Source organism: Larimichthys crocea, chromosome X (genome assembly GCF_000972845.2).
Source record: "Larimichthys crocea isolate SSNF chromosome X, L_crocea_2.0, whole genome shotgun sequence".
Lineage (NCBI taxonomy): Eukaryota > Metazoa > Chordata > Actinopteri > Sciaenidae > Larimichthys > Larimichthys crocea.
Genome location: NC_040020.1, coordinates 23,167,300 through 23,193,562, shown reverse-complemented (window position 1 = coordinate 23,193,562; position 26,263 = coordinate 23,167,300). Strand labels below are relative to the sequence as shown.

Sequence of the window (26,263 nt, the reverse complement as noted above, 5' to 3'; positions counted from 1 at the left end):
GCACCTCCTCTCTGTCCTCCTCCTCTTCTGTCTCTCCTTCTTCTTCTTCTCCTTCTGACTCTCCTTCTTCGGTCTCTTCTTCTCCTTCTCGTCTCCTTCTTCTGTCTCTCCTTCTTTTCTCCTTTTGTCTCTTCTTCTCTGTAACAGTCTTCCACGCCGGCTTCTTTCTCTCTCAACAACTTCTCTGCCCAACTTTCTCCCTCGTTCTCGTCACAGTCGTCTCCTCCCTCCCCTCTTGTCCATCAGCTGGGTTATTTTTCGCCACAGAGGGAGGAGGAGGAGGAGGAGGAGGAGGCATGCGTTTCCTCCCATTTGACCCTCCTCTTCTGCCTCCTCCTCCCTCTGTCCTCTCCTTCCTCTCTTTGTCTCCTCTTACCTTCCTCTCACTCCGTCGTCCTTCCTGGAAGTTTTGATCTGACACAAAGATCGTCTTAAAGAGACGAAAAGTTTAATGTTTCTGTTTCACGTCTTTAGTCCAACATCTGATTCCTGAATTCACTTTCATTAGGTTTGGTCTTTTAGTTAATGAGCAGAGTGAACAACGTGCTAAAGCTTTACACACACACACACACACACACACACACACACAGACACACACACACACTAAATATTTGAAAGTTGATTGAAAATGTAAAAAAACTGAAAAACTACAAAAAGTCTTTTACGAATATGAAAATTATTTTGACTGAATGTGACGATGAAATGTTTGAACGTCTTCAGGCGTCAGCACAAACAGGTCAGAGGTCAGAGGTCAGAGGCAGCAGATGGAAAACATCCACAGAGGACGAAGAAGAGGAGGAGGAAGAGTCTGAATGAAGACATCTGGACAGTCTATAGGCTGATAAAAGAGAAGGAGTGTGCGTGTGTCTGTGTGTCTGTGTGTGTGTGTGCGTGTGTCTGTGTGTGTCTGTGTGTCTGTGTGTGTCTGTGTGTGTGCGCGTGTGTCTGTGTGTGTCTGTGTGTGTGTGTGTGTGTGTGTGTGTGTGTGTGTGTGTGTGACGTTCAGCTCTGACTCACCTGGGGCTGCTGTGGAGCGAAGGCGCCGAGTTCACTTTCGGAACCGTCTTTGAGGATGGAGCGACGCCACGTCTCTTTCTCCGACCTGGATCGAACCGGAGGGCCGGAGTCGTCTTTGGCGCCACCTCGCGAGCCCCGCTCCTGAGCACTGAGGGTGGTTCGAGCGAACGTCTCCGAGGGGGCGAGATGGGTCCGGATGAGCCAGCGGGGCGAAGCTCAGCTCGATGATCTGCTTGGCACTCTCACAGATCTGACTCTGAACACACAAACACGTCAGTCTCACCTGCTGACACCACATTGTCCATGTGAGGTGACTTCCTGACTCACTCTTCTTCCTGGATCTCTGGCGTGAGCGTGGGCAGGTCGAAGGTGAACACAGGGTGGTCCAGACTCAGAAGGGACGCTGTCCAGGCTGCTGTACGAGGTGCCTTTGGCCCGGTGAGACTCCATGATGCTTCAAAAAGACGGCTGAAGGAGTCAAGGTTGCTGTCGGACGGTCGGCGGGACTGCCGATGGAGTCGGAGATTGAGGCCGCCCTGTGAGTTAGACGCCCCCAACGGCCTGAAAGGGAAACATACCCAAACAGAAGTTCTCCAACATCATCCATAGTCCACCTGAGCACATGGACGGAAGTTCTTACAAACTCTCACCCCTTCAGCAGCAGACTGAAACCTCGTCCTCGTCCTTGGTGGCTCGCTGTCTTGTTTGTCTCCCAGCATCCGAACACTGGCCCAGCTCACCACTCCTTCCTCCTCCTCCTCTTCCTCCTCATCCTCCTCCTCTTCGTCTCCCTTCCCCCTGGTTCCGTGGTTTCGGAGAGGCTTCGGCGGGGACTGAGGGTTTCCAGAACACTGCGATTACTCCCGAAGGCTAGTCTGCCTCCGCCTCCTCGCTGCCTCGGCCTCCGCCCGCATCACCTGCAGGATTAAACCAAAGTTTATCATCTGTGAACATATCTACGTGATAGGAACAGGTGAAATCTGATTGATGATGAAACCGGGTCCCTCGTCCAGGTCGGTCTCCCTGTAGCACCCCAGCGCACCGCGTCCAGTCCGTCTCTGAGTATTTGATGGTCTTGCGGGATAATGCCGTCTTGGAGGTGGAGCCTCTGGAGCTTTGGGTCACAGTTCCACCTCGATCTGCCGCACCTCGTGATGTGACAACTTCGGACCTTCGCTGCCCGCCCCCTCCTCTGATTGGCGGTTTTAGATAGAGGGGAGAGGGGGGGTGGGGCTGGGCGAGCTGCTGGTCGGAGGCGTTGTGGATGGAGGTCTGCGGACGGACATTTTTATAAATACGTTAGAGGGAACATCCAGCCAAGCCAAGCAAGGATAAGTCTGTATGCAGTGATACACTCCTATATATTATGTAAGGAATATTTATTATTTATTTATGCCCTTTTACAACTCTCCACCATTCAAAGCACGTCTGTAGTAACAGACTTCACCGGCTCCTTATTATTCATGAATGAACCACAGATGATGCTGGAGTCACTTTGTTCATCTTGAACGTGTCGTTGCATCAAGGTGTTGGAGGACAACATATTGATTTATTAAAAACAAACTGATGTTATGTTTAACACTTAATAATTAACACTATAAATAATTTCTAAATATTTTGTTTGTATTTAGTTATTAACATTTGATAATCAGGATAACAGCTGATCAAATACAGTTCAGTGTTGATGCTAAAAGAAAAGAACAGGAAGTGAGTAGTGATGTGTAGTAATTACTTTGTTACTGTTAGACCTGTTTGAGCTGATGCTAAGCTGCAGCTAATGGCTTAGATGAGCTCCTGAGCGCTTGTTTACTTCACTGGGGAGAAAGACAGAGGAATGTTTATCTGCTGAAAGGAAGCGCGACTGACCAAAAAACTACTGCTGAAAGTACACTGCATTACTACTGATACTACTACTGATTGCTACTACTGCTATAATCCCAGTGTGAAGGTGTGAAACTGTTTGGGACACTATCTAGTACCTACAGTTACCTACATAACGGCTAGTACTAGCAGTATTTATAGTACCTATAGTCATTCAGTACCTTTACTGTGGGCGCTGTCTCCGTCTGTCCTCCAAAAAGGAATCCCACTTGGCTTGAGCGATCTCTGCGATCGCGAGGACGGAGTTGTCACTGGTGCCGTCCGATGCACGAGGAGGAAAAGAAAGAAAAAAAAAAAAAAGTTTTTCAGTATTTTTTTTTTTTTTTTTAATGGAAACAAAAATACACATCCGAGCATCAGAAAAAATAAAGCATCAGTGTTTTATTGTCTGTTCTGGGCTACTGTAGAAACATCCCAGGTCTACAGGACAGAACGATTATAATGTGACCTACAGAAACCCTAAACAGCCATTCAGAAGACACTCTAGTCACTTTAAAATCAGATGTAAATGATCAGAAGAGATGGTGGCAGTGTTTGAGTCAAGACACTAAACGAGGCCAAGTCATGATCAAGAACGGAGCATATCAACGTTGTACGATGTTGGGATAAGCTCCACACAGATACCAATTTGGCAAAGCAGGGACTGCGTTAAAAAGTTGCCAACTGTCATTTCGGCAAGTTCACAACAGCCACTACTCGAATAGAGCAACACTACCCTGCTGTAGATTATTTTCCAAACCTCTTTGGGCGAGGAGGAGACAATGTTGAGTAAAGATTTGGTCACATTCTGAGACGGACCTTCTAAAAGAACCTCTACACTTACAAAGAAAGAAAAGAACCTATGTTAGCATTAAACAAACATACTCCATCCGTCTCAGACACTGACACACTGCCAAAACCTGATGGGAGCTGTAGTTGTTAAATATCCAACTTGTTGTTTGTTTTGCAAATTTTAGTGTCCAGTTTGACAAAAGAAGATCTGGTGCAGAAGAAGTTTAGGTTTTGTCATATATTATTGTTTTTAAGGTAACAAAACTTCACCACTACACCAACACACATATCTACAGATTTACCTCCTCCACACACACACACACACACACCACACACACACACACACACCACACACAGATCCTGTACTACCAAACCCTCATCACTCTCCACCCAGCCGACCTGTATCCCTGAGCCGCTCTCTGCTGTATCGTGGCTGGAGTGGCGGGTTGGTTTCAGGGGACAGACTGCCTGTTACCCCACTGGAGCTTTGAGAGGATGTCCCAGAGGATGTCCCAGAGATGTCCCAGAGGATGTCCCAGAGGATGTCCCAGTAGCCCCGCTGTGATCCTGAACCTCCTCCCTCTGATCCTTGACCACCCTATAATTTGCCATCTGGTGAACCTGTACTATAACTTTATTCCTTTGTCTCCTCCGACCTCCCTTGGAGTGTAAACTCCAGAGGTGGACTGTCGGCTGTAGTTTTTGTCACAGAGTTCGTCCCCATGCTGTGTCTTCCAGCCTCCCTCACTCCTGGTGCCTGGAGGTCCGCTCCGGGCAATGCTTCTTGTTTTGGCTTGAGAGAAATCTCCTGGAAAGTTCAGGGGCTGTCCCTTGGTGATCTATCTAAGTGTGATGTACGCCTTAGCTCCATGCCAGGTGATTTGCGGCTTCCAGTGTACTGTGGGCAGCTGGTAGCGGTGCAGGGTAGTCATATCCTTAGTGGGTGATGTACCCCGTCGCTGCCGTGGGTTAAGACTGCGGACTGAGTGTGGCTGCGTGGTGCAACCTAGCTGGCAAGCTGGGGACGCTGGTGAACGATGGTGAGTGGTGAGATTGCATCCCGGTGGTTTGGGGTATGCTTCCATCTGTTGTTCTGTTTGTGGTCTGTAAAGGTCAGGGGGCTTGCCCATGAGCAGTGGCATGGGCTGTGGGTTTGGGACTTTCTGCCTCTGGGATTCGCTTGAGAAGGTGTCGGAGAGGAGTCCGTCTGTCTGCAAACACAGTGGACAGTTTGGCAGCTCCACAGTACACTACAAGCTGTTCAGTGTTCGCGGATGGGGAGACGCTCCTCCTTCACTGATAGGGCTGACTGCATTGCTGGCTCTGCTACTGCCGCGTGATGTTTTGTGGTGGGTCTTGCTGGATAAGTTTATATTCGCACTGCAGTGTACTGTCTATAGCATTATTACTGGTGTTGGTGATATTGCCTATAGCTACTGTTAACACTGTGTTGGGGGTTCCCAGTCCTGGAAGGTGACGGTAGGGAATATGCTAGTTGGGACCATGCTGAATGTCTGTTGGTCTCCCACAGGAAAGGTGGATGAATTTGCTGGCCAAACCTAGGGCTCTCGTCCCCAACCCCTGCCTTTGCTGGGGCAGGCCATGAGAGCGAGGAGTGAGGTCGGGCCGCTGATAAGAGTATTTAGTGTGGGCAGATAGATGGTCAGAGGCAGGACTTCTGGGTAGTCCATTCACTGGACTACGGCAGACCCCCCTGTCCAGCTCCAGGGATGGCCTGGATGGCAGGGGTGTGGGTGCTGCGGCGCAGGACGGTGAACCTGTCCACGACCGGCAGCGAGGGGACTGATGTGCCTTGGCAAGGTGGCTGCGATTCTCTTGGCTGTAACCCAAAATCTGCGCCTGAGTTCTGGTGATCCAAACTCCTCCAAGGCCCTATAGGTGGCCTCTCTGGCAACCATCCGTGGTTAGCCCTCTGCATGTAAGGCGCCCCGTGGGGATGATTCTGTGACGGGTAGGGGTGACTGAGGTAGGCATCGCCTGCCCTGGCTGTCCGTTTGTACCACACTGGGTCGCTCAGTCTCTTCTGGAGATGGGCAGGCCCTCAGTGCCCATCCAACTCACTTTGGTACAGAGAGTACGGTGGCCCCCATGCTGTGACATTAGCTTTCTCTATGTAGCCCAATGTCCCCACAGTGTCTTCCCTTCCTCCCCCCTAACCTTGGGGACATCATAGACTGCGGGGCTGGTGGGTGTGTGGGGGTACAGTAAGCCTCTCAGGGGTGTCGAAGTGGGGACATAACCCCCTACCCCGGTAAGGATCCATGTCAGAGGATCGGTGCGCTCAGTGAACCATGCTGGCTTGGACTAGTCGCTCCAGTGCAAAACCTGGAGTAATTGACTAAACTGTCATGCAAACACATCGTGTGGTGGACCTGGGTGGGAGACCCGTAGCATCAGGATTTTGCGTTGGAAGCTGACTGAGTGTCTGGAGGGGGACTTTGTAGGGGGGTACGCTGTTGCCTCCAACCCCAGTGTGGTGCTGAGAGCTGGAGGAGAAAGCTCCGGACTGTGGTTGAGGCTGGAGCGGGGAGTGAGGGAGGACATCCGGGCACTGAGCATCAGGTGACCAGTCCCATCTATCTTTCTCCCCAGACTTCCCTCTCCTCAGCAACAGACCTCACCTCAACGTAGAGGTGGGGACTTTACCTGCCTGAGACATGTTGGCACCTTAGTCACTAAAGGTCCTGATCTCCCTTGTTTCTGGTGACCTTTGCTAGTTGTTTTGCAATGATCCCTTGACATCCTGGTACCCAGAAGAGTGCTAAAATGTTGACAGGGTCAGAGTGGAACCAGACTACCCGGTCCGTCCTCCATGTGCTCATCCACTCGTCAACCTGCATCAGGACGCCAGAGATACAAGAAGACAAAGTTGGTCATTACAGCATTCCTAAGAAAATCCTCACGCGTCAAGACAGCAGGTCATTTATAAAGTTTTTGTTCTATTTAACTTTCTTAAATATCACAACACCCTTTCCATGACACACAGTCTTCCCATCATTAAAAAACAAGTTAAAACATCTTCATATTCATCCTACCAGAGTCAGGAATGCTACCTTCAGGTCCTTCAGTGGGCTATTTAAATATCCCAAACAGGTTTGTGTTGTGCTGCTTGACAATCAATAACTGTTAAAACTAAAAATCCTTCTACTAAAATGATTCCGTCGATATTACCCGCAGTCATTAATCATGAACGTTCAACGTCTCTTGAGCAACAATAAAAGGCACTCTCATGTTCTTGGTGTTACTAAAGGAGGTCTCCACCCTTCTAGCCATAAAGCTTGTGGCTGGTGATAAAGTTTGACCCTTAACACTTCAACAGTCTCTGAATCTTCTATGTAGGTCAACGAGGACAAACTGGTTCATTGCTACGATCAGAAACCAAAGACCTCTCATGTTTTATTTCATTGGAGGCAGAGGGCAAGTCCAACACAAACGGACTGCCGTGTTGTCGTTTAAAGGAGGGTGATCACTCACTAATAAACACTTCAGACAATGCTTACAGCGACAGTATGTTCCTTAGTAGTTATTTAGTTACTTTGACTATCAGTCCCCAAAGAACTGCTGGCGTTTCCCATGAGGCCCCAGGTCCATTGCATTCAACAGAGTACCACTTAAGCCTCATCAGACTCTACATTACTTAAGATGTTGCCGTGGTTATTCTAGGTTCATTTAGGAGGTTCTAGTAGTCATTAAGGGAGTTCTAGGAGACCTTAAGGACCACTTTGGAACCTTTAAGAGGCTGTGTGGTCTTTGAAGAGGTCCTGTGCTGATTTAGATGTTTTAGATGTCCCTTAAGAGGTTCTCGTTGCCACTGAAAGGTGTAGTACTTCTTTACAATGTTTCTAGGGTTCCTTTTATAGGTTTTTAGTTGTACATAAAAAATCTTGTACATAAAAAGCCTTAAGACAACCGTGTCCGTATAAAAGGTCAGATGTCGTCATAACTCATGATCCTGTGTGTCTTTGATCATCCTCCACATGGCGGCCAGCAGACGCCACATGAGTTTAAATTCTTCTATTAATAGATGAGGAAATCCGCTGTTGCTCTGGTGTTCAGTACGAGCGGTCTGATTTGCAAACCCTTTTCTCGAGTATCGCGTTCTCCGTGTTGTCTGTCTGCAGTTTTCAAACTGTCTCTTACAGTAAATCCACCGCCGTCCTCCTCAGATGGAGGTCATATTAGTCATCAGTCATGTGACAACAACACACTGAGCTGCAGGAAAACACACTAAAGGCTGTTGAAGATAACATTGATTCTGATCTCTGACAGCTCCGGGAACTGACAAGGACTGTTAACACTGAGGTCAAGAGTCACTCCCATATGACTGATCGATAATGAGGGTGCCACATCAAAACGGACTGCTACACAGCGAACAGTTCCACCCCACAGGAAGTTCAAAGTGTCGTTACCGTATTTAATTTGCAGTTATATCGTAATATTGTATATAGTTGCTGAAGTGAGCAACAACCAGGTATATATTTCAATCCATTTACGACAACAAAAAACAAGCTGAGTCCACAGCAAAGACAAAGAGCATCATGGTATCATCTGGAAGTGTTACAGCATGAAAACAATGTTTTATATTGAACTTTGAGGTCTGTTAATGTTGCTATGGAAAACTATACTTCCAGACTGAAGCACTGTTATTAAACCAAACCTGTCTGCCAGCACGTCTTCAGTTGGACTGTATCGTTATTATTTCGTACCATTAATGAATTCATGTCTGTTCTCATGACTTGATCTAGCAGAGGTTCAAGACTGTTTGAGGGAGGAGGTCGATAAAGTGGGCAGTGCTGCCTACTTACCACACATTTATTCTGTTGTCATGAAGATTAAACAAGAAGTTGTCTCCAAACAAATGTGTGATGATGCTACCTGATGGTCCAAAAGATCAACAGGTGACTCTACTTGCTCTTTTGTCTGTATAAAGACCAGCTGCTGCAGGTTAAGACTGTGGAGGGAAAGTACCTTAATAAAGGACCTGACCAGGAAAATGATTGAGAACTCTTTCTACAGGACATAACGTGTTTCTTTTCTTTATCGTTATATTCAGAGGCTGTGAACATCAGGTTACATCTGTGATGAAACTCAAAGCCAACAGCACATGAACACAGTTTCGTCTGAAGCTGGACAGCTGGTGAACCTGAGACCGACGGGCAGCAGAGATGACAAGCGTGATCTGGATCTGAACTTCCTGTGGATTAGACAGTGTGGGGGATGACTGCCTGGCTCAAGGGCACTGTGACAGAGTTCCGTCCAATCAGGGAGGACTGACTGAAACAAGTCTTAGAACCCTCTCTGGATGCCTGAGGGATTTCTGGGAAATGTGGAACTCAGTAAGTGAGGCAGACACAGGGTGAGAGTCATAGTTCAGCTGGCTCAGGTGAGCCCAGAACCAGACTGCTGGGAGCCTGATGAACTTCTCTTGGTGTTTTTTGGTGCTAACAACATCGAGTATTACAACATATTAGAAACATATGAACAATATGTTTGTTCACAGTCTGCAACAGTTAATGAAGGTATTAACTAAGGTGTGTGTCCTGTAATGCGTGACATCAGGGACGACATGATTTATTTTATAACTCACGTATTTCTTTAATTCGCTGTTCATCTTTGTGTCTCTGAACTGAACTGGTCCGTGCAGGTGCAGCTCCACTGACCCGGGTTCAGACACACTCTGAACACACGACAAACTTCCTGAAGAAGGAAACAGACTGAGCTAACAGCAGCTAACAGACTGAGCTATCAGCAGCTAACAGACTGAGCTAACAGACTGAGCTAACAGACTGAGCTAACAGCAGCTAACAGACTGAGCTAACAACTTCAACTTTCTTTCATTTCTTAAAAATGAACTTATGATGTAATTCGAGATGAGTGACATCATAGTGACATCATAGTGACGTCGTAGTTTGCTTGTCGGTTGTCATGGCGGCTTCTGCCGTGGTCCCGGCCTGGAGAACCTCGAGTTGGTTCTGTCCTCCAGCCGGTCATGTGACCCGCAGCCTCTCTTGTCAGAACCAGGTGCTGAACGTCTTTGTCTATTTTTAAAGCTCCGGCATCTCACGCTCCAGGAAGTTAATCTGTTCCCATGGTTACCAGCACCCGGAATGGCCAGGCGCCAGGTCTGATTGGCCGTCTGACAGGAAGGACCCAGTACAACAACAACAGAGACAATGCTCTGAAAGTAACTAAGTACATTTACTCAAGTTAAGCACAACATTACTTTAGTATTTCTGCTGCTTCACATCTGATCAGATATTTAATATTTGAAATCAGAGAGTATTTGTACACAGTGGAATTAAAGTCAATATTAAAAGTTCTACAATAAATAATCAATGTTTTATTAATTTATCTGTCTGTTTATTTCTTAATTAATAAATGTGGCTATAATTTTATTTTCATTGTTTGATGTTTGCTGTGCTGACAAGATACAATATAATACTTTAGGCTACGGTAAACTAAACTAAGATTAGAGAAATCATCAGAAAAATACTTAAACTAAACTAAAGAAGAAAAGTTATGAAGGCTGATCTGTCAGCTGACTGAACCGCACGCTGTGTTTTTATGTCTGAACACACTGACAACCGAGAAAGAACCAAACAAATGATGTGTGTGTGTGTGTGTGTGTGTGTGTGTGTGTGTGTGTGTGTATAATTACACGTATGTGTCGTCTCAGTCTCTACATGTAAACACACACAGAAGTGAACCTTTAAGTCTCCCTGAAACAGGAAGTAGACTTCAGTTTACTTCCTCATTTTTTACGTGAATCCTGGAGAAACGTTCAGATAGGGAGGGACGACCTCTGAACCCAGAACAGAACCTCTGAACCGGCAGTGTCCAGTCTAACAGCGAACACAGCGACAGAACCTCTGAACCAGCAGTGTCCAGTCTAACAGTGAACACAGCAGCCTATCAGGTGGTTTTCTTGCCGGGTTTGGATCCTGCCGTCCCGGGCTGACTCAGTCCAGTTAGCGCTTCACTGCTGATCAATGTTTCCATCATAAAGTCTGTAAGTCACCTCGGTACTGTGACGTTATTCACTGCTGGTCTCAGAGGCTGTGCTCCAACCCGGTCCGGTCTGGCTGCTCTTTACATCATAAAGTGTAAATCACAGAGTTGAAGCAGTCGGAGGACATCAGAGGTGAAAGCAGCAAATATATTGTGTCTAAAATCTGATACCCCGAGTGCAGGATGACATCATCAGCAAGTTTGTCTGGTATATCAGGAAATGACAAACTCTAAAATACCATGAAGACACTTTGTGTCCGTGTTGGACAGACGCTGGAGGACAGAGGGACACAAACTCTTCATGGAGACTTTAACTGAAAATACATGATGACACTCTGGCGCCACCATTTGCTCATCTGTGTCACTGCAGGTTTCAGTGCTGATAAGAAGCGTTGACTGAATCTGTCCTTTACAGAGTCTTTGTCTCCACCTGGTGGACGATCATGGTCAGGAGAAGAGCTGTGATCCTCCACAAACACAAACCTGCTGACTGTCAGTCTGTGATTTGTTCAACTATACTAAAATACTGAGAGGTTGCATCAAAATATTCTATATCACCAAAGTACAGAGAATGATGTTACCCTGAAACCTGCAGAGACAGAAGTTTTGATAAGCTGAACAACAAAGATTTGAAACTGGCCTTCCTCAATCACACGGCCTTCAGGAAACATAGGAAAAGGAAGACAAATCATTGCATCGTTCCACTCAGGACAATCGGACTAGTGAGTTGCTGCCTCAAGTGAAGTTCAAGTATCTCAGGGTCTTGTTCAGGAGTCACAGGAAAATAGACTGTGAGGTGGACCGGCGGGTTGGTGCGGTGTCTGCGGACCGTGGTGGTCTCGATCTTCCAGTCCATCTACGTTCCAACCCACACCTATGGTCACTGGGCAGTGACTAAAAGATCGAGGATACAGGCGGCTGAAATGAGTTTCCTCTGTCGGCTGTCTGTGCTCAGCTTTAGAGATAGACTGAGGAGCTCATACATCGGGTACTTCAGTGACACGTCACCTGACACACCAGGAGCCTTCAGGCCCCTGAAGGTCCGGAGTCTTTACCCCAACACGAGGAGAACAGCAGGACTCCACAGTGCATGAACCCTTGACCCTGACGAGGGCCACAAACTAAACAACAGAACCAGAACAATCACTTCAGGCCCTCAGTCTGCACCTGAACCGTCAGCTCTGACTCACCTGGGGCTGCTGTGGAGCGAAGGCGCCGAGTTCACTTTGCGGAAGCCGTCTTTGAGGATGGAGCGACGCCACGTCTCTTTCTCCGACCTGGATCGAACCGGAGGGCCGGAGTCGTCTTTGGCGCCACCTCGGAGCCCCGCTCCTGAGGCACTGAGGGTGGTTTCGGAGCGAGACGTCTCCGAGGGGGCAGATGGGTCCGGATGAGCCAGCGGGGCGAAGCTCAGCTCGATGATCTGCTTGGCACTCTCACAGATCTGACTCTGAACACACAAACACGTCAGTCTCACCTGCTGACACCAACATTGTCCATGTGAGGTGACTTCCTGACTCACTCTCTCTTACCTGGATCTCTGGCGTGAGCGTGGGCAGGTCGAAGGTGAACACAGAGGTGGATCCAGACGTCAGAAGGTCGACGCTGTCCAGGCTGCTGTACGAGGTGCCTTTGGCCCGGTGAGACTCCATGATGCTTTCAAAATGACGGCTGAAGGAGTCAAGGTTGCTGTCGGACGGTCGGCGGGGACTGCCGATGGAGATCGGAGACTTGAGGCCGCCATGTGAGTTAGACGCCCCCAACGGCCTGAAAGGGAAACATACACCAAACAGAAGTTCTCCAACATCATCCATAAGTCCACCCTGAGCAATTGGACAGGAAGTTCTACAAACTCTCACCCCTTCAGCAGCAGACTGAACACCTCGTCCTCGTCCTTGGTGGCTCGCTGTCTTTGTTTGTCTCCCAGCATCCGAACACTGGCCCAGCTCACCACTCCTTCCTCCTCCTCCTCTTCCTCCTCATCCTCCTCCTCTTCGTCTCCCTTCCCCCTGGCTGTCCGTGGTTTCGGCGAGGCGTCGGCGGGACTGAAGGAGTTTCCCAGAACACTGCGATTACTCCCGAAGGCTGAGTCTGCCTCCGCCTCCTCGGCTGCCTCGGCCTCCGCCCGCATCACCTGCAGGATAAAAACCAAAGTTTATCATCTGTGAACATCATCTACGTGATAGGAACCAGGTGAAATCTGATTGGATGAAACCGGGTCACCTCGTCCAGGTCGGTCTCCCTGTAGCACCGCAGCGGCACCGCGTCCAGGTCCGTCTCTGAGTATTTGATGGTCTTGCGGATAATGCCGGTCTTGGAGGTGGAGCCTCTGGAGCTGTGGGTCAACAGTTCCACCTCGATCTGCCGCACCTCGTGATGTGACAACTTCGGACCTTCGCTGTCCCGCCCCCTCCTCTGATTGGCTGGTTTTAGATAGAGGGAGGAGGGAGGGGTGGGGCTGGGCGAGCTGCTGGTCGGAGGCGTTGTGGATGGAGCGTCTGCGGGACATTTTTATAAATAACGTTAGAGGGAACATCCAGCCAAGCCAAGCAAGGATAAGTCTGTATGCAGATGATACACTCCTATATATTATGTAAGGAAATATTTATTATTTATTTATGCCCTTTTTACAAATCTCCACCATTCAAAGCACGTCTGTAGTAACAGACTTCACCGGCTCATTATTATTCATGAATGAACACAGATGATGCTGGAGTCACTTTGTTCAATCTTGAACAGTGTCGTTGCATCAAGGGTTGAAGGACAACATATTGATTTATTAAAAACAAACTGATGTTATTGTTTTAACACTTAATTAATTAACACTATAAATAATTTCTAAAATATTTTGTTTGTATTTAGTTATTAACATTTGATAATCAGGACTAACAGCTGATCAAATACAGATATCAGTGTTGATGCTAAAGAAAGAACAGGAAGTGAGTAGTGATGTGTAGTAATACTTGTGCACTGTTAGACCTGTTTTAGCTGATGCTAAGCTGCAGCTAATTGGCTTAGATGAAGCTCCTGAAGCTGCTTGTTTACTTCACTGAGTGGAGAAAGACAGAGGGAATGTTTAATCTGCTGAAAGGAAGAGCGACTGACCAAAAACTACTGCTGAAAAGTACACTGCATATACTACTGATACTACTACTGATGCTACTACTGCTATAATCCCAGTGTGAAGGTGTGAAACTGTTTGGGACACTATCTACAGTACCTACAGTACCTACAGTAACTGCAGTACTAGCAGTATTTATAGTACCTATAGTACTTTCAGTACCTTTACTGTGGGCGCTGTCCTCCGTCTGTCCTCCAAAAAGGAATTCCCACTTGGCTTGAGCGATCTTCTGCGATCGCGAGGACGGAGTTGTCACTGAGCTGCCGTCCGACTGCACGAGGAGGAAAGAAAGAAAAAAAAAAAAGTTTCTTCAGTATTTTTTTTTTTTTTTAAATGGAAACAAAAAATACACATCAGAGCATCAGAAAAAAATAAAGCATCAGTGTTTAATTTGTCTGTTCTGGGCTACTGTAGAAACATCCCAGGTCTACAGGACAGAACGATTATAATGTGACCTACAGAAACCATAACAGCATACAAGACACTTAGTCACTTTAAAATCAGATGTAAATGATCAGAAGAGATTGGTGGCAGTGTTTGAGTCAAGACCACCTAAACCGAGGCCAAGTCATGATCAAGAACGGAGCATATCAACGTTGTACGATGTTGGAGATAATGCTCCACACAGATACAATTTGGCAAAGCAGAGGATGCGTTAAAAAGTTGCAACTGTCATTTCCAGCAAGTTCACAACAGCCATACTCGAATTGAGCCAACACTACCCTGCTGTAGATAATATTTTCCAAACCTCTTTGGGCGAGGGAGACAATGTTGAGTAAAGATTTGGTCAATTCTGAGACGGGACCTTCTAAAAGAACCATCTACACTTACAAAGAAAGAAAGAAACCTATGTTAGCATTAAACAACATACTCCATCAGTCTCAGAGACTGACACACTGCCAAAACCTGATGGGAGCTGTAGTTGTTAAATGCCAACTTGTTGTTTGTTTTGCAAATTTTAGTGTCCAGTTTGACCAAAAGAAGATCTGGTGCAGAAGAAGTTTAGGTTTCTGTCATATATTTATTGTTTTTAAGGTAACAAAAACTTCACACTACACACAACACACATAATCTACAGATTTACCTCCTCACACACACACACACACACACACAGATCCTAGTACTACCCTCATCACTCTCCCACCCAGCCGACCTGTATCCCTGAGCCGGTCTCTGCTGTATCGTGGCTGGAGTGGCTCGAGGTTTCAGGGGACAGACTGCCTGTTACCCCACTGGAGCTTTGAGAGGATGTCCCAGAGGATGTCCCAGAGGATGTCCCAGAGGATGTCCCAGTAGCCCCGCTGTGATCCTGAACCTCCTCCCTCTGATCCTTGGACACACCTATAATTGCCATCTGGTGAACCTGTACTGATAACTTTATTCCTTTGTCTCCTCCGACCTCCCTTGGAGTGTAAACTCCAGAGGTGGACTGTCGGCTGTAGTTTTTGTCACAGAGTTCGTCCCCATGCTGTGTCGATCCAGCCTCCCTCCACTCCTGGTGCCTGGAGGTCCAGCTCACGGGCAATGCTTCTGTGTTTTGGCTTGAGAGAAATCTCCTGGAAAGTTCAGGGCTGTCCCTTGGTGATCTATCTAAGTGGTGATCGTACGGCCTTAGCTCCATGCCAGGTGATTTGCGGCTTCCAGTGTACTGTGGCAGCTGGTAGCGGTGCAGGGTAGTCATATCCTTAGTGGGTGATGTACCCCGTCGCTGCCGTGGGTCTAAGACTGGCGACTGAGAGGTGGCTGCGTGGTGCAACCTAGCTGGCAAGGCTGGGGACGTTGGTGAAGACGATGGGAGTGGTGAGATGCATCCCGGTCTGGTTTGGGGTATTGCTTTCCATCTGTTGTTCTGGTTGTTGGTCTGTAAAGGTTCAGGGGAGCTTTGCCCATGAGCAGTGGCATGAGGTTGGGGTTTGGGACTTTCTGACCTCTGGGATTCAGCTTGAGAAGGTGTCGGAGAGGGAGTCCGTCTGTCTGCAAACACAGTGGACAGTTTGGCAGCCTCCACAGCTAACCTACAAGCTAGTTCAGTGTTCGCGGATGGGGAGACGCTCCTCCTGTCACTGATAGGGCTGACTGCATTGCTGGCTCTGCTACTGCCGCGTGATGTTTTGTGGTGGGTCTTGCTGGATAAGTTATTATTCGCACTGCAGTGTATACTGTCTATAGCATTATTACTGGTGTTGGTGATATTAGCACTATAGCTACTGTTAACACTGTGTTGGGGGTTCCCAGTCCTGGAATGGTGACTGGTAGGGAATATGCTAGTTGGGATCCCATGCTGAATGTCTGTTGGTCTTCCCACAGGTAAAGGTGGATGAAATTTGCTGGCCAACCTAGGGCTCTCGTCCCCAACCCATGACCTTTGCTGGGGCAGGCCATGAGAGCGAGGAGTTGAGGTCAGAGCCGCTGAATAAGAGTAGTTACTGGTGTGGGCAGATAGGTGGTCAGAGGCAGGACTTCTGGGTAGTCCATTCACTGGACTACGGCAGACTCCCCTGTCCAGCTCCAGGGGATGGGCCTTGGATGGCAGGGTGTGGGTGCTGCGGGGCAGGACAGGTGAACCTGTCCAGGACCGGCAGCGAGGGGACTGATAGTGCCTTGGCAAGGTCGGGCTGCGATTCTCTTGGCTGTAACCAACAAATCTGCGCCTGAGTTCTGGTGATCCAAACTCCTCCAAGGCCCTATAGGTGGCATCTCTGGCAACATCCAGGGTAGCCCTCTGCATGTAAGGCGAGCCCCGTGGGGACTGATTCTGTGACGGGTAGGGGTGACTGAGGTAGGCATCGCCCTGCCCTGGCTGTCCGTTGTACCACACTGGGTCGCTCAGTCTCTTCTGGAGATGGGCAGGCCTCAGCTGCCCATCCAACTCACTTTGGTACAGAGAGGTACGGTGGCCCCCCATGCTGTGCACATTAGCTTTCTCTATGTAGCCAAATGTCACCACAGATGTCTTCCCTTCCTCCCCCCCTAACCTTGGGACATCATAGGACCTGCGGTGGCTGGTGGGTGTGGAGGGTACAGTAAGCCTCTCAGAGGGTGTAGAAGATGGGGACATAAACCCCCTACCCCGGTAAGGATCCATGTCAGAGGATCGGGTGCGCATCAGTGAACCATGCTGGCTTGGACTAGTCGCTCCAGGTGCAAGAACCTGGAGTAATTGACTAAAACTGTCATGCAACACATCGTGTTGGTGGACCTGGGTGGGAGACCCTGTAGCATCAGGATTTTGCAGTTGGAAGCTGACTGAGTGTCTGGAGGGGGACTTTGAGGGGGGTACGCTGTGGCCTCCAACCCCAGTGTGGTGCTGAGAGGCTCGAGAAAGCTCCGGACTGTGGTTGAGGCTGGAGCGGGAGTGAGGGAGGACATCCGGGCACTGAAGCATCAGGTGACCAGTCCCATCATCTCTTCTCCCCAGAACCTTCCCTTCCTCCTCAGCAACAGACCTCACCTCAACGTAGAGGTGGAGGACTTTACCTGCCTGAGACATGTTGGCACCTTAGTCACCTAAAGGTCCTGATCTCCCTTTTTCTGGTGACCTTTGCTAGTTGTGCAAATGATCCCTTGACATCCTGGTACCCAGAAGAGTGCTAAAATGTTTGACGAGGGTCAGAAGTGGAACCAGACTACCAGGTCTGTCCTCCATGTGCTCATCCACTCGTCAACCTGCATCAGGAAGCAGAGATACAAAGAAGACAAAGTTGGTCATTACAGACATTCCTAAGAAAATCCTCACAGCATTCAAGACAGCAGAGTCATTTATAAGTTTTATTGTTCTACTTTTAACTTTCTTAAATATCACAACACCCTTTCCATGACACACAGTCTTCCCATCATTAAAAAACAAGTTAAAACATCTTCAGATTCATCCTACCAGAGTCCAGGAACTGCTACCTCTAGAGGTCCTTCAGTGGGCTATTTAAATATCCACACAGGTTTGTGTTGTGCTGCTGTGACAATCAATAACTGTTAAAACTAAAATCATCCTTCTACTAAAATGATTCCAGATATTACCCGCAGTCATTAATCATGAACGTTCAGACGTCTCTTGAGGCAACAATAAAAGGCACTCTCATGTTCTTGGTGTTACTAAAGGAGGTCTCCACCCTTCTAGCCATAAAGCTTGTGGCTGGTGATAAAGTTTGACCCTTAACACTTCAACAGTCCTCTGAATCTTCTATGTAGGTCAACGAGACAAACTGGTTCATTGCTACGATCAGAAACCAAAGACCTCTCATGTTTTATTCATTGGAGGCAGAGGGCAAGTCCAACACAACGGACTGCCGTTTGTCGTGTTAAAGGAGGGTGATCACTCACTAATAAACATTCAGACCAATGCTACAGCTACAGTAATGTTCCAGTAGTTATTTAGTTACTTTGACTATCAGTCCAAAGAACTGCTGGCGTTCCCATGAGGCCACAGTGTCCATTGCATTCAACAGAGTAACCATTAAGCCTTCATCAGCTCCTACATTACTTAAGATGTTGCAGTGGTTATTCTAGGGTCATTTAGAAGGTTCTAGTAGTCATTAAGGGAGTTCTAGGAGACCTTAAGGACCACTTTGGAGACCTTTAAGAGGCTGGTGGTCTTTGAAGAGGTCCTGTGCTGATTTTAGATGTTTTAGATGTCCCTTAAGAGGTTCTCGTTGCCACTGAAATGGTTGTAGTACTTCTTTACAATGTTCTAGGGTTCCTTTTATAGGTTTTAGTTGTACATAAAAATCTGTACATAAAAAGCCTTTAAGACAACCGTGTCCGTATAAAAAGGTCAGATGTCGTCATAACTACATGATCATGTGTGTCTTTGATCATCCTCCAACATGGCGGCCAGCAGACGCCACATGAGTTTAAATTCTTCTATTAATAGATGAGGAAATCCGCTTGTTGCTCTGGTGTTCAGTACGAGCGGTCTGATTTGCAAACCCTTTTCTCGAGTATCGCGTTTCTCCGTGTTGTCTGTCTGCAGTTTCAAACTGTCTTTTACAGTAAATCCACAGCCGTCCTCCTCAGATGGAGGTCACTGATTTAGATCATCAGTCATGTGACAACAACACACTGAGCTGCAGGAAACACACTAAAGGCTGTTGAAGATAACATTGATTTCTGATCTCTGACAGCTCCGGGAACTGACAAGGACGTTAACACTGAGGTCAAGAGTCACTCCCATATGACTGATCGATAATGAGGGTGCCACATCAAAACGGACGTGCTACACAGCGAACCAGTTCACACCACAGGAAGTTCAAAGTGTCGTTACAGTATTTAATTTGACAGTTATATAGTAATATTGTATATAGTTGCTGAAGTAGCAACAACCAGGTATATATTTCAATCCATTTACGACAACAAAAACAAGCTGAGTCCACAGCAAAGACAAAGAGCATCATGGGTATCATCTGGAAGATGTTACAGCATGAAAACAATGTTTTATCTTGATACTTTGATGTCTGTTAATGTGCTATGGAAACTATACTTCCAGACTGAAGCACCTGTTATTAAACCAAACCTGATCTGCAGCATCGCTCTTCAGTTGGACTGTATCGTTATTATTTCGTACCATTAATGAATTCATGTCTGTTCTCATGACGTGATCATAGCAGAGGTTCAAAGACTGTTTGAGGGAGGAGGTCGATAACGTGGCGATGTGCTGCCTCACTTACACACATTTATTCTGTTGTCATGAAGATTAAAACAAGAAGTTAGTCTCCAAACAATGTGATGATGCTACCTGATGGTCCAAAAGATCAGACAGGTGACTCTACTTGACTCTTTTGTCTGTATAAAGACCAGCTGCTGCAGGTAAGACTGTGGAGGGAAAGTACCTTAATAAAGGACCTGACCAGGAAAAATGACTTGAGACTCTTTCTACAGGACAGTAACGTGTTCTTTTCTTTACTCGTATATATTCAGAGGCTGGAGAACATCAGGTTACATCTGTGATGAACTCAAAGCCAACAGCACATGAACACAGTTTCTGTCTGAAGCTGGACAGCTGGTGAACCTGAAGACCGACGGGCAGCAGAGATGAAAAGACGTGATCTGGATCTGACACTTCCTGTGGATTAGACAGGGTGGGGATGACTGCCTGGCTCAAGGGCACTGTGACAGAGTTACGTCCATCAGGGAGGACCTGACTGAAACAAGTCTTAGAACCCTCTCTGGGATGCCTGAGGGATTTCTGGGAAATGTAGGAAATCAGTAAGTGAGGCAGACACAGGGTGAGAGGTCATAGTTCAGCTGGCTCAGGTGAGCCCAGAACCAGACTGCTGGGGAGCCATGATGAACTTCTCTTGGTGTTTTTGGTGCATAACAACATCGAGTATTACAACATATTAGAAACATATGAACAATATGTTTGTTCACAGTCTGCAACATGTTTAATGAAGGTATTTAACTAAAGGTGTGTGTTCATGTTAATGCGTGACATCAGGGACGACATGATTTATTATTATAACTCACGTTATTTCTTAATGCTGCTGTTCATCTTTGTGTCTCTGAACTGAACTGGTCTGTGCAGGTGCAGCTCCACCTGACCCGGGTTCAGACACACTCTGAACACACGACAACTTCCTGAATGAAGGAAGTGTGTGCTGCTCGTGGTGTGAGTCTGTGTGTGTGTGTGTGTGTGTGTGTGTGTGTGCGTGTGTGTGTGTGTGTGATTAGCACACAGTTAGCCCTACTTTTCCTGGACTCTGCTAATAGGATTCCCCCTCCTCCCCCCTCCTCCTCCCCCCTCCCAGCATGCACTGCTCAATCCACCGGCACACACACTGAAGACAGACGTATGCACACACACATATACACACACACACACAGCTGTAACCTTACCTGTGTGTCCCGGCGTCCTCGCTCGCCGCTGCAGTGTCGTCCCTCGAGTTGCCGTGGTAACCTCCTTTTCCTCTCTCTCTCTGTTTAGAGTAACCTCGTTCTATCGTCCCTCCTCTCTCTCTCTCTGAACACTTGTTGTCTGCAGCAGCAGAGCCGGCTCATCATGGATTTACAGACCCGACTCAGCTTCTCCTCCTCCGGCTCCTCCTCTTCCTCCTCCTCCGGCTCCTCCTCTTCCTCCTCCTCACCCCCCTCCCTCCACCTTCGATGTCTATCAATCAGCTGACCTCCCCGCCCCGTCTTCTTGGCAGCCTGCCAGCCAATCGGCTGCCTGCAGACCTGGACTTTCAGCCAATGAGGTGCAGCAGATGAACTGCTTTAAAGGCCAAACAATAACAATGAATGACACAGGACACGCCCCCAACAGTGATGTCACAACGCATTACAGTACAGGTGTATGTCAGAGGAGTGGCTAGTTCACTGTCTGTTATAACATCAGGATAGACCTGAAAGACTTCTCCTCCTCCTCCTCCTCCTCCTCCTCATCTCCCAGACAGTGTTCAGTGTGTCTGTTGGATCGTCTTCCTGACGTCAGTGTGCTGATTTTACCTTTTGGAAACCAACGATCCAGAAATGATTCCTGTCCTGTCATCGTCACTGTCGTCGTTGTCGTTGCCTCTTCACAGATCATGTTTAACTTTTAAACAATCAATAAAAATAATAAAAGGTCTGATTCTACAGGAGCCCAGAACAAACAAGCTTCAGTGTCTGTCGCTGCAGTTTCTCTAATGCACAAGGAAGGAGAGTGAGGCGAGGGGGTCACAACCAGTGTCAGACTGAGCAACACACTGGACACCACCATTTGTAGACCTGCCTCCTTCGTCTGTGTGAAGTCAGAATAAATATGAGTTGGTCAGACCAAAGAAGAACGTGGTATTAACCACCCAGCCAAAGTTGAATGATTAAAAATATCAACAAGTTTATGAACTTGCCAAAATCAGGTAAAAATGAATCCTCAGCTCCAGGACTGTGGGGGCGTGGCTTCAACGCATGGGGGCGTGGCTTCAACAAAGTCTTTTCACGTGTTTTCAGCAACTATCTTACAACATATTTATTGTGTTTGGAAAGAAATGTCAGAACTGACTTTACACATTGACACCAGACTAACATCAGACTAGAACCGAACTAAGACCAGACTAATAATTAAATAATAAATAATTTAAAGATCAGCTGTTGAAATATTGAGTTGAAATAAATCAATAGATTGATCAGTGTCCTCAGTTGTAATGTGAGCTGCTCTCACTTTAAAGGTCGCTCGACCTTCAGCATCCCTGGTCCTAGTCCCGGGTCCTAGTCCCGGGTCCTAGTCCCGGGTCCTAGTCCCTGGCCCTAGTCCTAGTCCCGGTCTCTGGTCCTAGTCCCTGACCCGGTCCTAGTCGCTGGTCCTAGTCCCGGGTCCTAGTCCCGGTCCCTGGTCCTAGTCCCGGACCCGGGTCCTAGTCCCGGTCCTGGTCCTAGTCCCTGGCCCTGGTCCTAGTCCCTGGCCCTGGTCCTAGTCCCGGGCCCTGGTCTTGGTCCCTGACCCGGTCCTAGTCCCGGTCCTAGTCCCGGTCCTGTCTCTACACTCTGTGTTTGACATCAGCCTGCCAATCTCCTTTCAGAGAAGCGTCGTTTTACCGTTCGGCTCAGTTCTTGGCCCGGTAAACAGGGTCTCAGGTTGAACCCAAAGCCTTTTAAACGATCACGGGACGTCGGTTTTCAGTTCGGCTCCTTCACAGTCCACCAAACATCACCACCACCCACCGTATGTCCACCAAACATCACCACCACCCACCGTATGTCCACCAAACATCACCACCACCCACCGTATGTCCACAAACATCACCACCACCCACCGTATGTCACCAAACATCACCACCACCCACTGTATGTCACCAAACATCACCACCACCCACCGTATGTCCACTTTCCGCCGCTCGGCGGGGCGGAGCGCACGGAGAGGACGGCTGTGACCGGGACATTTACCGGGACTACCGGCGGTGTGCTGCGTTCATGTGTGAGCCGAAGTAACGAGGAGAGGCTCGTGACCCCGCAGAGACCCCCGGTGCTGTGCACGTGTTCATATAAAGCGGTAACATCAAAGAAACCGTTAAAGTCGGTGTTTTTTCAAAGGAGCTCCGCGCGCCGCTCACTCACCTCCAGCAGCGGGGCGCCACGAGCTCAGCGACCCGTGCGACACCCCGCGAGCCCCGGCGTGGACCCGGAGTCACCCGGTGGGTCCATTTAACGTCTCACGGTGTCGGCAGCGAGCGAACCGACGAGCACACAGCGGGCAGAGGAACGGCTAGCTGAGGCACGTTACATGCCGGTGTCGGGGGAGTGCGGGCGGTCCGGTTCGGTTCGGTCCGGGTTCTTCTTCTTCTTCTGTTGTTTCTTCTTCTGTTGTTTCTTCTTCTGCTGACATTAGTTTACGTTCTCCACGGTGACTTCAACTTCCGCATCGTTTAGGTGACGTAACACCGACGCAAGGTACGTCAGAGCGGACCGACGCAAAAAGACACTGAGCGGAGTACCAGGGCCACGAGCCGAGCACAGCCGAACACAGCCGAACACAGCCGAGCACAGCCGAGCCGAACACAGCCGAGCACAGCCGAGCCGAACACAGCCGAGCACAGCCGAACACAGCCGAGCCAAACACAGCCGAACACAGCCGAGCACAGCCGAACACAGCCGAACACAGCCGAGCCGAGCACACCCGAACACAGCCGAACCGAACACAGCCGAACACAGCCGAGCACAGCCGAGCCGAGCACAGCCGAACACAGCCGAGCCGAACACAGCCGAGCACAGCCGAGCCGAGCACAGCCGAACACAGCCGAGCCGAGCACAGCCGAGCACAGCCGAGCACAGCCGAGCCCAGCCGAGCCGAGCACAGCCGAGCCCAGCCGAGCCGAGCACAGCCGAGCCGAACACAGCCGAGCCGAACACAGCCGAACATAGCCGAACATAGCCGAGCACAGCCGAGCACAGCCGAATACGTGAATACGTGTAAAACATGAGCGAAGAAAAAAACAGATTAAAAACATTAAAAACATTGAAAACATTAAAAACATTGAAAACATCGAAATCAGATTAAAAATAGATTAAAAATTAAAAACAGATTAAAATAGATTAGCACAGATTAAAAACAGATTAAGTCTGAATGTCCTTGTGTTGTCTCAGAGACTCATCGCTGCTTCGTGTTTGCACATCAGAATAACTTCATCTAGTTACAGTCACGCAAACAACAGCCGAGTGTGTATGAGTTTAACATGTTAGATGATCAATGTGATCAATATAATTCATGTGAAAGTACCGTATGAATGCATACATTACAGTGTTATACTGTGTCTAATCTAAAACACTTTGTGTCTTTAAATGTTGTTACCAGTAAATATAAATAACATTATGTATATATAATAATATATAAAAAAGAATAATAATATAATATATAGAGTTTTACTGTAAAACAAAACTGTTGTTGTTACAGTATTAAAATGTTTTCTCCATCAAAAGAAACGCTATGTTTCAGTATAATTAACATGAAGATATCATATGAATTATTAATAATGAGGGAAATATATAAATATTAGTGTTTTACTATAATTAACAGTTTATCATTTTTCTGTATGCAGGAAGAAAACAAACCGTCAGGCTGCCAGAATTTACTGTAATAAACATGACGTCACTTTTTCTGATTTTACAGGAAAAGGACCAGACTGAAGCTCCACTGCGACCCTGATGAGGGTCAGCGGTCCCAGATGATGGATGTATGATGGATGGATGATGGATGGATGGATGGATGTATGATGGATGTATGATGGATGGATGGATGGGTGGATGTATGTATGATGGATGTATGATGGATGTATGATGGATGGATGGATGTATGATGGATGGATGTATGTATGATGGATGTATGATGGATGGATGGATGTATGATGGATGGATGTATGATGGATGGATGATGGACTTATGATGGATGTATAGATGGATGGATGATGGACTTATGATGGATGTATGGATGTATGATGGATGGATGGATGATGGATGTATGGATGGATGGATGGATGGATGGATGGATGATGGATGGATGTATGATGGATGGATGTATGATGGACGTATGATGGACGTATGATGGATGTATGATGGATGGATGGATGGATGATGGATGTATGGATGGATGGATGATGGATGGATGGATGATGGATGGATGATGGACGTATGATGGATGGATGGATGATGGATGTATGATGGATGGATGGATGATGGATGTATGGATGTATGGATGATGGATGTATGATGGATGTATGATGGATGGATGGATGATGGATGTATGGATGTATGAATGATGTTTGATGGATGATGTATGTTTGATGTTTGATGGATGTATGATGGATGGATGGATGATGATGTATGGATGGATGGATGATGGATGGATGGATGGATGGATGTATGATGGATGTATGATGATGTATGGATGGATGGATAGATGGATGATGTATGATGTTTGATGGATGATGATGTATGGATGGATGATGATGTATGGATGGATGGATGATGGATGGATGGATGGATGGATGTATGATGGATGTATGATGATGTATGGATGGATGGATGATGGATGGATGGATGGATGGATGTATGATGGATGTATGATGATGTATGGATGGATGGATGATGGATGGATGGATGGATGGATGGATGGATGGATGGATGGATGATGTATAATGTATGTTGGATGATGTTGGTACTGACGATTTGTTTAGCAGCAGCGACGGTTTCAGTCCTGAGGGTACAAACCACGGTGACATGACAAACATTTGCCAGCAGCATGTTGTGTTCTCTGTGTGTGTTTACAGCATATTAAGCAAATTAAATGTTTGTTTGTTCTGAGGGTTAAACGATGAGGCCATATGAGGACATCATGCTGATGATGGACAAACTTGACTTCTTGACAAGCTGTCTAAAACCTGGACGTAGTCTCCGTGACATCCCCGCAGACTGTCTAAAACCTGGACGTGGTCTCCGTGACGTCCCCGCAGACTGTCTTAAACCTGGACGTAGTCTCCGTGATGTCCCTGCAGCTCTTCTGTTTGCCTGTGTGAGGACGTTACTGCTGATGGCACCTGGGGATATGGGGAATTCACAGGAATTTCCAGGAGAGTAACTCAAGCTTGTCAGACAAAGTCTTTTATTTTGAAGGGACTCTTATTTTGAAAGCCTTTTGTCTTGTCTACCTGTCTGTGTTTGTTGAGAGAGAAGGATAAAATGATATTATTATTGCTATTATACAGAGTTCAAAAAAGGTAATCACAGAGACTACGTCCAGGTTTTAGACAGTCTGCGGGGACGTCACGGAGACCACGTCCAGGTTTTAGACAGTCTGTGGGCACGTCACGGAGACCACATCTCTCTGTACGTTTGATTTGATTTGAATAACTAATAATATAATCTGAATAAAACAAACAGAATTTAAATCTGTTTCACGGAAAAAAACAGCCCACAGGTAACAGGTGTGTCCCTGAGTCCCGCCCCTCGCGAAGCCCCGCCCCCTGAGTAAGCTTTAATTAGCAG

The 26,263-nt window shown here is 47.5% G+C and overlaps 1 protein-coding gene across 2 annotated transcripts in view; it reads right to left on the bottom strand.

Moving 5' to 3' along the window:
* The window catches only part of LOC104936708 (PH and SEC7 domain-containing protein 1), a 41,891-nt gene extending 19,029 nt beyond the window's left edge, over positions 1-22,862 (bottom strand). Inside the window, exons 1-7 of one of the 2 annotated variants that reach the window (XM_019276693.2) lie at positions 20,648-22,518; positions 14,973-17,485; positions 13,982-14,090; positions 12,922-13,196; positions 12,558-12,832; positions 12,231-12,465; positions 11,889-12,148 (exon numbers count right to left, since the gene is read on the bottom strand). In XM_019276693.2, coding sequence (XP_019132238.2) covers positions 11,889-12,148; positions 12,231-12,465; positions 12,558-12,832; positions 12,922-13,196; positions 13,982-14,090; positions 14,973-17,309 — 3,491 coding nt within the window. In that variant the 5' untranslated portion in view covers positions 17,310-17,485; positions 20,648-22,518. Of the gene's footprint in view, positions 1-11,888; positions 12,149-12,230; positions 12,466-12,557; positions 12,833-12,921; positions 13,197-13,981; positions 14,091-14,972; positions 17,486-20,647; positions 22,519-22,843 lie in introns of those variants that run through there. The other variant, XM_027283356.1, reaches the window with a different exon arrangement.
* Positions 22,863-26,263: the final 3,401 nt, after the last annotated feature.